The 12,526-nt window shown below is 39.0% G+C and overlaps 1 protein-coding gene across 1 annotated transcript in view; it reads left to right on the top strand.

Annotated features, from left to right (window-relative positions):
• The window catches only part of MAP3K7CL (MAP3K7 C-terminal like), a 63,261-nt gene that overhangs the window by 13,786 nt on the left and 36,949 nt on the right, over positions 1-12,526 (top strand). The window contains exon 2 of the mRNA XM_006899412.1: positions 5,001-5,062. Within this exon, the coding sequence (XP_006899474.1) occupies positions 5,001-5,062 (62 nt within the window). The remainder of the gene's footprint in view (positions 1-5,000; positions 5,063-12,526) is intronic.

Raw genomic sequence — 12,526 nt, forward strand, 5'->3', positions numbered from 1 at the left:
GACATGCACAGGCCAGCTGACATTTCACCTTAACATCATGACGCTATCCCTATTTTGCCCATAGGTTCCTCCAGTCTTGCAACTTGAGAATTGGATTTTGTTCTTCAGTCCATCAGTTTGAGAAATATTCTTCTTTTTTTGGTTTTCTAACTCCAGGTCTTTGCACATTTCACTATAATATGCTACTTTGTCTTCTCAAGGAACTCTTTGAAATCTTCTGTTAGGGGTTTTATTTAATACTTTCCCCCATTCTCTTTAGGACTTAAACATTCAAGAACAGGTTCCAGAGTCTGTTCTCACATAATTTCCCCCCCTTTTTTGTCTTTTAATAATTTTTCAAATGTTTGTATTCCACTACCAATTTGGAGGTTTTGTTCATGTATTAAGAAAGAAGCATGAAATTTACTGAATTGGCATATGTTACTGCATAAAAGGAAAAAAAAAAAGAAAAACAGATGCATTTGGTGATGTGCTTAGAAAGAAATAAACTTCTAGATGACTTTTCTTGAAACTTAGTCTGACTAGATGTTTCTGGGAGAGTAAATACATCATGAGCTAAATCAGATGTTTCTCCAAAAGGATAATTGTATTAAGATTTACAAAGTGAAGTTATAATAGTGATTAGATGAATGGTTCGAAGAAAAACAAATCTATCTTTAAGCTGAGTTGGGTTTCTTTTTGTAAAGAAATCTCACCCAGTGTTGTGATGCATGATTTTGTTTGCGTGATGATTGTAGGCACTAGTTATGTTAACAAGAAACCTTAGTAACAAAATGTGTTGGGCTGTGTTTCAAATTAGCCATTCTGTGAGACAAAGATGAGCAGTCTGTTCTCTTAAAGCTTCACAGCTTTGGAAACCAGATGAAAGGTTGCTGTTGCTATGGATGGAAATGACTGGATGGTGGTGGGTTTAGTTATGCAAGGAATGTACACAGACTACATGGGGCCTGGGCACTGTTGCCTCTTGCATTCCTCATTGGGAAGTAGGATGGAGCTTGGGAATGTCTGAAGTGGGAAGTTTCCTCACCTCCTGAGTTCTTCTCCCTTCCATTGAAGCCTAAAATCTTCTACCAGGGATTTGAGGTTTCTCAGCCTAGACCTGATTATGACTATGATCACAGTGGGAAGGAACAGTGATCACAGTGGGAAGGAACAGTCCAGTGAAGTCATTGACTAGAGTTCAGACCTCAACTTGTTACTGGCAAGTTAGCTCCAACTCATGGCTATCCTAGGTATTACAGAATAGAACAGAATGCCATGATTTTTTTGGCTGTAATCTTTATAGAAGCTGGTCCCTGGCCTTTCTGGTACAATGCAAATTGGACGACTTGAACTGTCAAGCTTATGTCAATCTCTTAAAATAATGTACTACTTTCATGTTTATTCTGATTCATAGTGATGCTGTTAGAGTAGAGCTTCTCCATATAGTATGTGTTTACTCAAACAGTTTTGATAAAGCTTTCAACACTTTGCTGGGAAACAAAAGAAAGCAGAAAATAGCTTGCTTTTAAAATTTATTTGTTAATTCGTTTACTTTTATCTATACAACTAAACTTATCCAATGGAATGGATTATGCTTTATGCTAAGACTGCATTTATCACACAGTTCAGGTGTTAAAATGTTCTTTCTCTTACAAAATGGTAATTGTGGTATACAGGTTTTTACAACTGATCTATCACTGACAGAATGATAATGATGGTACACAGGTTTTAGAAATAATCTTCATTAAGATAAGAAGTTGAGCATTCTAAGACACCATCCCTAGTATTTATTTTTTTGGGGGGTGGGGTGGGGCAGGGAGGAAATCCACGAATCTACCATACAAAGAACAGAGTGGTGTGGTGGGTAGAACTGAAGCCACCAGACCTGGCCCCTTATCTTGCGTGGACATTAGTCGTCGTGTTGTGGACAGCTTCTTTATGCTGTTGGGGTCTTTTTACTCAACTCTGCTCGGAGAGGACTGGGGCAGATGATTGCTTCGTGCCTTCCAGTTTCAACATTCTCTGATCCCTCTCATCACATAGCTTTCGTTGCTCAATAACCGTGAGGGCTTGCAGTAGAGAACCACTCTGTCCCACTGATCTTATTCATAGAGCAACACAGCGAAGGCAATTTAAAAAAAAACCCTGGAAAACAGAATAACCACAACAGCAAACCCAACAGCTGCTCAATCGATTCTGAGACGCCCATCCTAAAATGCACTATGGTATGTTATAATGGTTGGGATACAGATAAAGCTCTATTTTAAGTACCATTGACTCAGTCATTTTGTGTTTGTACAACAGGCAGAGAACATCTGCTTATTAAAAAAAATTCCTCTTTCGACTTTCTTTTATACTTCCTCCTTCAACAATATCCTTCGGGGTTTTTTTTTTTTAATCTATTAGCTCTGCAATGCCATTTTCATAAGGAAGCCTACTATTTACTTTGTTAATGAATTTTAAAAATTACGATGAGATTACCTATCAATTTAGGCTAGACCTTTAGCCTTATACATAATAGGTAGGCATTTGATAAATATTTGGTAAATAAAGAAATTGTCATAAAATACACTCGTATTGTGATCCCCCCAATACTATAAACATACCTACCAATGAGTCTCATTTTATAGAAAGCTAAATTTGCCAAAGAGGGTCTCTCATAAAGCTAGTGCACTGTGCTTTGTGCTTCTGGAATCATCGAAACGAACCTAATGACTCTCAGGAACTGCGATCCAGTATCACTGTGAAAATGTTTTACAACGATACAGTCAAATGTTTGTGGAACAGCTGTGCTACTACTCTGCCTGAGTCATTTTCCTTCTTTCCTTTTGGCCCGCTCCTGTGATTCATCATTCTGCTTTTAGAATACTTCGCCTATTTTTAAAACCAGTCAAAGAAGGCAGCCACTGTTTGAAAGTAAACACGCCACACATCAACTTGGGGCAGCTTTGTAAGCAGCTTTGCAAGCCCTAAAATTTCTGGCTGGCTGCGATGCCAGTGAAACCAGATGGCATCATAGTGAAACGCACGCCTGGCTCCCAGACCTGGTAGTCTCTTTACAGCTGCCTTTGGTTTTCTCGTTTCCGCTGTCATTTCCTGCTCGAATTAACCCCGCTCGAGTCACTCCCTAACTAAAGTCTTGCTTTTAATTTTGCCTGTCTCTCTAAATCAGCTGGCATATGTTACATTTTTTATGTCAACCAATTATATTTTTAATCCAGAGAATCCAGTTTCAAGGGTTTATTTGCCAAAATACTGGCACAGTCATTTGTACGTGCTTCTACGTGGTGAACTGCGGCTGACAGAGCGCAGCCTTTGAAATCCTATGAAGCCGTTCTAGGCTGCACACTGTGAGAGGCGTCAACTTGACAAATAAAAACAACTATACGATATAGCAGCACTACAAATAACGACCTAGATTTTTTTTTAAAGGCCTCAGGGAATTCTGATCCATACCAGGCATTTGCTACTTGTAATAGAGTTGATAACACCACAATAAAACAAACGGATAACTACTTCTTTTCTTTTTATAAGTTAGCAGGAAGGAGTGACTATGCTATGTGGATTAAGTCTGAAGAGCCCATGAGTTCCATCTTTGGCTGTCTTCTCTGTTTCTTGAATGCTCATTTTTCTCTGGCATTTTATGGAAATGATTCCTTCTCCCAAAGGGTTCTACTCATATATGATTACTAGGATTGGGATGCCAAAGTAGAATGTGTTCCCATTCACTTGTGCCAAATCATTTTGGCCTTGACAAACAAGCTAAAATAATTGTGATGCTGTTGAAATTGTATAGAAGTAAATATATAAACACATTTTAAGACTGAAGTCAGTTTTAGAAAAATGGCTTTTATAGTTATCATTACTTCTAGAAAGTTAGTGGTACCACATGAATATTTCTGTATTTTGGTCTCTTTGCAAGTGACTTTGTGGATTTATCAAATTACAGTAATTGGCAGGATTAGTCATCTATATTAAGGAGAATGGGTGATGCAATGGCTAAATGCTTAGCTGCTGCCTGCAGAGGTTGGTGGTATGAACCCACCAGGGGTTCCGCAAGAGAAGGGGAAGGTGATTTCTTCCCGTAATATTATGGCCTAGGAAACTCTAGGGGGGTCTGCTATGCCAAATGGGGTCACTCTATTGTTATGTGCTGTCAAGCAGGAATTGATTGACAGCTGACCCTCCAGTGGGTTTTCAGAGGCTGTAACTCACATGAGAAGAGATTGCCCATCTTTCTTTCATAGAGCAGCTGATGGATTCGAACCATGTTCCTTGGAGTTGACAGCCCAGCCTCTTATCACTAGGGGCCATCAAAGTGAGTAGAAATCAATTGGCAGTATGTTCTACTACTACTACTACTAGTAATAATAATAATAATATTAACAACAACAATAGCAACAGTCTGAGTAGGAAGGTAACATTAAAAAGACCTGCGAATTGAATCCCCACACTTATCTGTTTTGAAAGTCTTCCAGCTTACAGCTAGGATCTTAACAGAAAGTTTCTCCATTTCTGTTTGTTCTGTGATGCTATGTAGAGTGTCATTCATCTACCGTCAGCTCCTCAGAAGAAAGAGTGACAGTCTCTTCCCATGCGACTCACAACCTCCAAAACTCCAGTGGAGGGATGTCTATGAGTCGATTCAAACCACGAGTGTACATTGCTTTTGGGGTAACAGTGCAACTCCCTATGCATTATGACAACAGAGCTCTCTGAAAGACAAGTTGTTATGTGCCGTTGAGTGGACTATGACTCAAAGCAACCCTATAAACAATGGCTGAAAAATTTTAATGTTGTTTGGCAAAATCTGGGCAGGTTGACTAAGCTTGCATATTTATCTTTGTAGTGAAAATTAATAAAGGAATTCTTTACATTATGTCTTCAAGTGAAGTGATGAAAAGTGACTAAAAGAATGTGAACGGGTAGCTTAATTATGCAAATCCAAGGATAGTAAAGCAGGACAACTGCCACGAGGAAGGTCTCGCTAGTGAAGATTCGTTTTCTTTTTATTTTAGATGATACACCTCCTAAAGACTCCAGTCCTCTGGTCTTTCCAGAACTAGACCAGCAGCTACAGGTAAGATTCCCCCCTCCTCCACGAAGTCTCTCTTTTTTTGTCTTCTAAGTTTCACAAAGTAAAGTGACCTGAAAAATTATTAACACACAAGAGTGGGGGAGGTTTTAAGCCATTAAGGACCCCAAAATCCTTGGGTGGTACAAATTGTTACTGTGCTCAATTGCTAAGCACTGATAGTTTGAGTGCATCCAAAGGTGTCTTGGAAGATAGACTTAATGATCATGAGCACTGTGATGGAACAGATGAGGGAAAGAACAGTTTTTTAAAAAAAGAATATTTGATTAGACATTACATGTATGACATCAATCTGGAATAAGAGGTTCATTGCAAAGTGGACCAGGAGAGGGGGAAGGGAAGGGGAGGGAAGAAATTATGGTGAATGAATGAATGAAATCCAACTTTTCTGTAAACATGTGTGAAAATCAAAATAAAATAAAAACCTTTTGTAGTACAATTTTACTCTGACACATACAGGGTTGGAATTGACTTGATGGCATCTCTTTAATGAATTAAAAAATCAGGTTTAAGGCTTCATGGAAAGTTCTAGTATGTCAAACACTTAAGGAGTTCTGGATCCTGGGGAAAGGGGTGCTCATCCCGTTTTCCTCTTATGTGAGCCCCTCTGTTTTACCACAGTTTGCTGGGATTTGGATTGTCAAGACTTCTGAATAATTTGACTTCTCCAGTCCTGCCTCCTCTCAAGTTCCCTAATAACTTTTAGTGGAATACAATTATTTATAGTCAATCTTCCTAAAAATGAACTTGACCCATGTAAAAGATATTTTATGTATGTTATACAACAACAATAACAATATATGCTTGGTCTATCCAGAGATAAGCCTATTTTCAGAATACTGAACTATTTGAAAGGAGTTTGTTTATGATATTTTCATTTTCTATAGATAATATTTGATGATTATGAGGTTGTGCTTAAAATACCTTCATACTGGACTTGGATCTGCTATTCACTTGAGTGCTTAACTGTGGTCACATTTAGATATTTGTCTGATTCAAAATAGACAGATATTTAAAATCTCCATGCCTTTGAATTGTGGTGTTGGTGAAGAGTATTGAATATACCGTGGACTGCCAAAAGAACAGGCAAATAAGTCTTGGAGCAAGTACAACCAGAGGGCTTCTTAGAGGCAAAGATGATGACACTTCATCTCACATATTTTGGGCATATTGTCAGTAGTGCCAGTTGTTGGAAAAAGATATCATGCTGGGAAAGACAGGGGATCAATGAAAGAGAGGAAGCCTTTCAAATGTGATAGATTGACAGAGTAAACACAACAATGGGCGCAAGCATGATCTAGGTTCTGAAGACGGTGTAGTATAGGGCAAGCTTCTGATTTGTTGTTCATACGGTCAGTATGAGTCATAGTAGATCTGATGGCACCTAACATTTGTTGTTGTTGTGTACCGTCTAGTTGGAAACAACCAACAGTTGGCCTTCCATCAAGTTTTCAGAGGCAATAAATTGTACCAGAGGAGACTGCTCATCTTTCTCACAAAGAGCAGGTTGTGAATTCAAACCATACATCTTAGGGTTGACAGCACAATTCCTTACCACTAAGCTCCCTGACAGAAATAGAGATTAATTCTATATGCAGACATTTTGTTTGATTTTCAATTTTCATCCCTTAAAATACTGATTTTGATGGTCTTTGGAGAGTCTGGAATATATAGTTTCTGAGAGGAATTGACATTTCCTATTACCTTATATGTAACAGCTTTTCTCATTTTGAGGGAAGATCCAATATCCAGAAGACTTTTGTATTTGGAGCTCCTGGTCCTGAATAGTCCTTGATAGAGCTGTGAAGAATCAAGAATGGACCCTCATGCAATTCCAGGATGGTGCTCTTTTTGATTTGATCCTAGTGAAATAGGTCCATGTCTGGAAGCAAATAGGTCAGATTTGAACAGCTGCCGCTTTCCTAATTGAGATGACCTCTAAAACTCTATTACTTGTAAAACTCTGGTTTCCAGACCTTTTGGATTCTATTAGCCTTCATATTCATCTCTGCAGCAACCCAAGACCTTGTCATAGCTCTCCTACAGGAAGCCTGTTCAGAGTGTCATGTATTTTACTGGAGGCTCTGTGGGAAGTGGACTCCCTGGGTGGTCATCACCTAGGATGTTAACATGCACAGCTGCTAACTAAGAGGCTGGACATGAGTCTACCCAGAAGTTCCCTGGAAGAAAGTCCTGGTGATCTACTTCGGATAAAAAGCAGCCCCTGAAAATTCTATGGAGTATAATTTTACTCTGATACATATGTGGTTACCATAAGTCAAGGTTACCTTGAAGGCCATGGCATTTTATTTTTTAAACAATTATTTTTTTTCTCCCCCATATTTTCCTTCATTGACATTATGTTTCATACAATCATTCACATACATTGTTTTATAAAATTAATCTCTATTGGACTATGCCCACCATTACCCAGTCTTTTCAGGTCCCTGCTGGATTTTCTCATTTCCTTTACCCACTTCCTCTATCCATCAAATTGTGCAACCTTCTGATTTTGCCCCTACTCCTCCTTGTCTCTCTTCTCCCACCTTTCCACTGGCCATGGTTCTGTGTGTGTGTGTGTGTGTGTGTGTGTGTGTGTAGGAGAGTGAGACTGATCACTATTCAGCTCTAAAAAGATAGCTCTCTTTCCCTCTAAAATTTTGTTTTCAGTTATTATCCAGGTAGGAGCTGTGTTTTGTTGTTGTTATGTGCCATCAAGTCGCTTGTGACTCATAGCGACCCTATGTACAAGAGCTCTAAACGCCATTCTATCCTGTGCCAACCTAGCCATCTCAAACACACTCATTCCCACCACTCCAGTCACAAAATCGATCCATCTCATTGAAGGTCTTCCTCTCCTTTGCCACCCCTCCACTCTGCCAAACATGATGTCCCTCTCCAAGGATCAGTCCCTCCTTGCAACATGCCCAAAATATGTCAGATGAAGCTTCAGAATCCTTGACTCCAAGGAGCATTCCGGCTTCACCTTCTCCAGGACAAAACTGTTTGTTCTCCTAGCAGTCCATGGTATATTCAACACTCTTCTCCAGCACCAAAGCTCAAAGGCATCAATTCTTTATCATCCCTATTCATTGTCCAACTCTCTGATGCATAGCACGTAATTGCGAAGACTATAGCCTGGATCAGGCACACCTTAGTCTCCAGCCTGACATCGTTGCACTTCAGTACTCTTGAGCTGACTTTCCAAATGCAATTCGTCTCCTGATTTCCTGGCTGTTACCAAGAGTGTTGATTGTGGAGTCAAGTAAACTAAAACTGTTAACTATCTCAGTCTCTTTACCATCCATACTGATGCTGCCAATTGGCCCAGTGGTGAGAATCTTCATTTACTTGATGTTGAGCTTCAATCTATATATGAAGCTTCAGTCTTTGATCTTCTGTAGCAAACCCTTCAGGTCCTCCTCAGTTTCAGCCAGGAGGGTTGTGTCATTTCCATAACGTAGGTTGTAGATGACTCTTCCACCAATCCTGATGCCACATTCCTCCTCGTACAGCCCAGTGCCTCGGATGATCTGTTCTGCATACAGATTGAAAAGGTATGGACATTGTTTTAGGTCTTTTAATTTCTAGTGAGACTATCCCCCCAATATCTCCTCTTTTTACTATGGAGAACATTTTCTCTCTCACTCCTCTTTTCCCTCTGGTGTGCTAATAAGACACACAAGTCCTTGTTTAGGTCTATTCCCAGAAAAGAGGGGGAGCATATGCTATTGCTGGTGGAGTTGAAAGTTGTACAAGAACTGTTTTTCCTCAGTCACAGATTTCTCCTCCACTTCCTTTTACTGTCACTTCAAAGGTGTTTTATTGTGAAAGTTAGAGGAAAATTAAATACACATATTTTGAGAATAAAACATTGAAATTGTATTCAGATTTTAATTCCTTTGTCAAATTCTGTATCTTTAATTCTATTTTCTTGTATTGATGAACACATTTTTCCAGTTGGGAATGTTGGTTGTTTTCCAGACTCAGATATTCTCCCCTGGATTTACAGCACCCCTGGCCATTATCCAGATAGCTGTTGTGTTAAAGCCTCACTTTGTGTGTGTGTGAATTTTATAGTTTTAATTCCACTTGGCATATATTAGGCAGGAATCCTACTTAGTTATTTCAGCTTGATGAGACTGTTCTGTCTCCATTGATCCTTAATGAGTTACACAATAGAGGGGATAGCTTCCAGCTCATGGGTTTTGAGTCCTTTTTCTTTTCCTCTTTAAAATATGGTGTTGCTTTACCACTTCATGAACACAGAGAACATTACTAGCGTCATAACTGAAAGTGTTTAGCCGGATGCTGGTTTGGTGGGTTAAGGGTATGATTGTTATATACTAGTCACCCAATTACTCTGGTGGTCTAGTGCAAGAAGCTGTGCTGCAATCCCAAAGGCATGCGGTTTGAGGCCACCAGTCACTCCACAGGAGAAGGATGGACAATCTCCTCCTGGGCGATTAACTGCCTCTGAAAACCCACTGGGTCAGCAATGGGTTGATTTTGACTCTGAGGTATACAATAACTACTAGGGCAGTTTCCTGGAGCCTTTTCTCCCTCGTCAGTGCATTATGTGTTGCACTGCTTACCAAAACGTCAGTGGTTTGAATCCATCCTCTGCTCTAAGGAAACAGTTTCCTCCTGTATAATTTACAGACTTAGAACAAATTGGAGGATTACTATGATATAGAATCAATTCATTTTGGTCCAGGGCACGATTTACTGAAAAAGAAGGAAGTTAAATTAAAGTAGGAAACCTAACATAGGAAATGACATCTTAGAAGCAGACTCTTGTTTTCTTGCTTGGCATATAAATTTGAGGTATTCTGCAGCAGGAAGTCTCTGTCTTGAAAGCAATGAAAATGCTTTATGTGAGAAGGGAACAATCTATTCCACAGCACAGGGCGCTTTACAGTCAGCATCATGTGCGTTCATCACACAGTAATGACTCTTGGAATTTTACCCACTGTCATAATCCTCTATGGAAGAATAAAAGTTAGCTTACAAAGGCATATGAAGTGCCTTGCGCTTGTCACTATTTGCTTGAGGATGAACTGATTCTCCGTTCTCTCTCTTGGAGCTTTAAATTTGCCTCATGAAAAAGAATAATGCCAGGTGGTTATTGCCAGCCCTCTTCCCTGCATACCCTCAGATGCGAATCCAACCAATGTGTGTTGAATACCAACTGGGCAACAAAAAATTTACCACATGTGATTTCAACTGAGCCTTGCAACAAGTATATAAGCAAAATAGTATCTCTCCACTTTGCAGATAAGAATCAAAGAGGACTGGCATAGGGGTTGGGGGTAGACTGAGAAAGAGGGGATAAATAATGCATACTGCATTGAAACAGATGAGGGAGAGAGCTGTTTAAAAGGGATATATGATTAAGTATTATTGTCATGACAGGAGTCCAGAATGAAGGCAGCATAGTGGAGTGGACTTAGGAGGTTGAAGAAAATTTTCTTTTACTTTTCAAAGAGAAGAACGAATTGGGGGGTGGAGAGGGATGGTCAGGGAGAAAAGTGCAACAATGAATGAATAGAAATCCAAAGTCTCTGTAAACTTTTATTTAAAAAAAAAAATCTTAGCCTGAAGTTTGGGCTAAACAGAAAGTTGTTTTAGAGGAAGAATTCAGACTGCAATTAGAAAGCTAGAGATTCTTGTTCCTTCACTATTTTGAGGGGGTGGGAGTGGGGTGTGTGTGGAATTGATGATCTGCATTAGTAATTTGCTGGAGATTTTCTCTTCCCCTGGTTTGCGAGGTTGCCATAATGTGCCTATAAAACAACCTTGTAAAATCTATTCCGGCATCCTGATACCCATGGCGCATTCTTTTGTGTATTTGTGGTTTATGAAATGCAGCTATAAAGTATCTGTTTGGTAGATACTCTATCACCAATTTGACCCCCAAGATTTTTCCATTTCTTTGCCAAGAATGTGGGCATGTTTGAGCCTGTAATCCGTGATGCTTCTATTTTCACAGAAGCCAAAAAAAGCCCTGTGCAAGAATAGCAGTGACAAACATTTCTCTTGATGTCTCTATTAATGCAAAATGTTGGACAAGAGAGCTAAGAGGAAGGTAGGTGTTAAAGTGAACATCTCTTTTTCATGCTCATTTGTGGGCCTTAGGCCTCATCCCAGGGGCTGGTGGAAGGTAAATTCTATCTTGTTCAGGTTCCTTTTCTGGGACTAAATCTCTAAATCCTCCTAGCCCATCAGAGGCAGTGTTTGGATAAAACTAATTTAGAACCATACACTCAGGAGAAAGAGACCCAGTTCTATTTCCACCTCAAAGACTAGACACAAAATATTTCTTTAGACTTCAATTTCCTTTTGAGATAATTGCTGACCTCTCTTTTCATCTTTAATAGTGGAATCCTTTAATAGGCTTGGGACTTAAGCCAGGGACAAACTTGTCATTTAGCCTAACCATGCTATGTTTTGAGGCTTTGGCTTTACCTACCATGATCCAAAGATGTGCTATAATGTATTGCCATTGCTTTGGAAAGAGGAATTTATTTTATAAACACGTAGAATACATGAGAATAAGTCAGTCAGTCAGTCAGTCAGTCATTCAGTCACTGCTGTTGCATCAGAATCGACTCACATAGGAAGAGATTACCTCTCTCCCTGAGACTGGTTGATGGATTCAAACTGCTAGCGAGGGGTGATCTTTTGGCTAACAGACAGCTCTCTCCAGATACCACCACCAGAGCTCATTGCCAAAAAGTAGGGGTTAATAAACTTACTAGCAGAAATTACAGTAAAGTTCACAAACTTGCAAGTTCCACCAGGCTCTATTAGACCAGTAAGTGAGAGCCTAACTATTTTTCTGTATTTGAATTTTGGTCCATGATTTCCACCCATTGTATCCACAACCTTTTACTATTCATTTTATTTCATAATAAAATGCTGATTTCATGATTGTTGACTATGGATTCAAATAAAATGAAATCCTTGACAAATTTATCTTTTACATGATAACTATGATTTTGTTTATTGAACCAGTTGGAAGAGATTTGTTTTCTTTATGTTGGTTGAAGTGTAATCCCTACTGAAGGTCTTTGATCATCGTACGTGAATGCTTCAATCAACTTTGCTGTCAAGATTTTAATACCTTTTCCTCCAAACAATTTATCTTCAGATAGTCTGGTTTCTTGAATTATTATCTCAGATTGATTATTGTGAAAAGGTACAACTCCCAAACACCTTTTCCTGATTTTAAATTATGTCATATTTCATCGTTCTTTTTTTAAAAAAACTGTCTCTTAATCTATGTTCAGGTTCTATATGAACATAATAAAATGGTCTGAAACTCCCATTCTTTGTAATATTATCAATAATTTGTTATGATCTACATAGTTGAGTGCCTTTTCATAGTCAGTTCTATACACTGGCAAATATATTTTTTTGTATTCTCTGCTTTTAGCCAAGATCCAT

This window comes from Elephantulus edwardii, unplaced genomic scaffold (assembly GCF_000299155.1).
Source record: "Elephantulus edwardii isolate Elephantulus edwardi_28Jun2011 unplaced genomic scaffold, EleEdw1.0 scaffold00256, whole genome shotgun sequence".
Classification (NCBI taxonomy): Eukaryota; Metazoa; Chordata; class Mammalia; order Macroscelidea; family Macroscelididae; genus Elephantulus; species Elephantulus edwardii.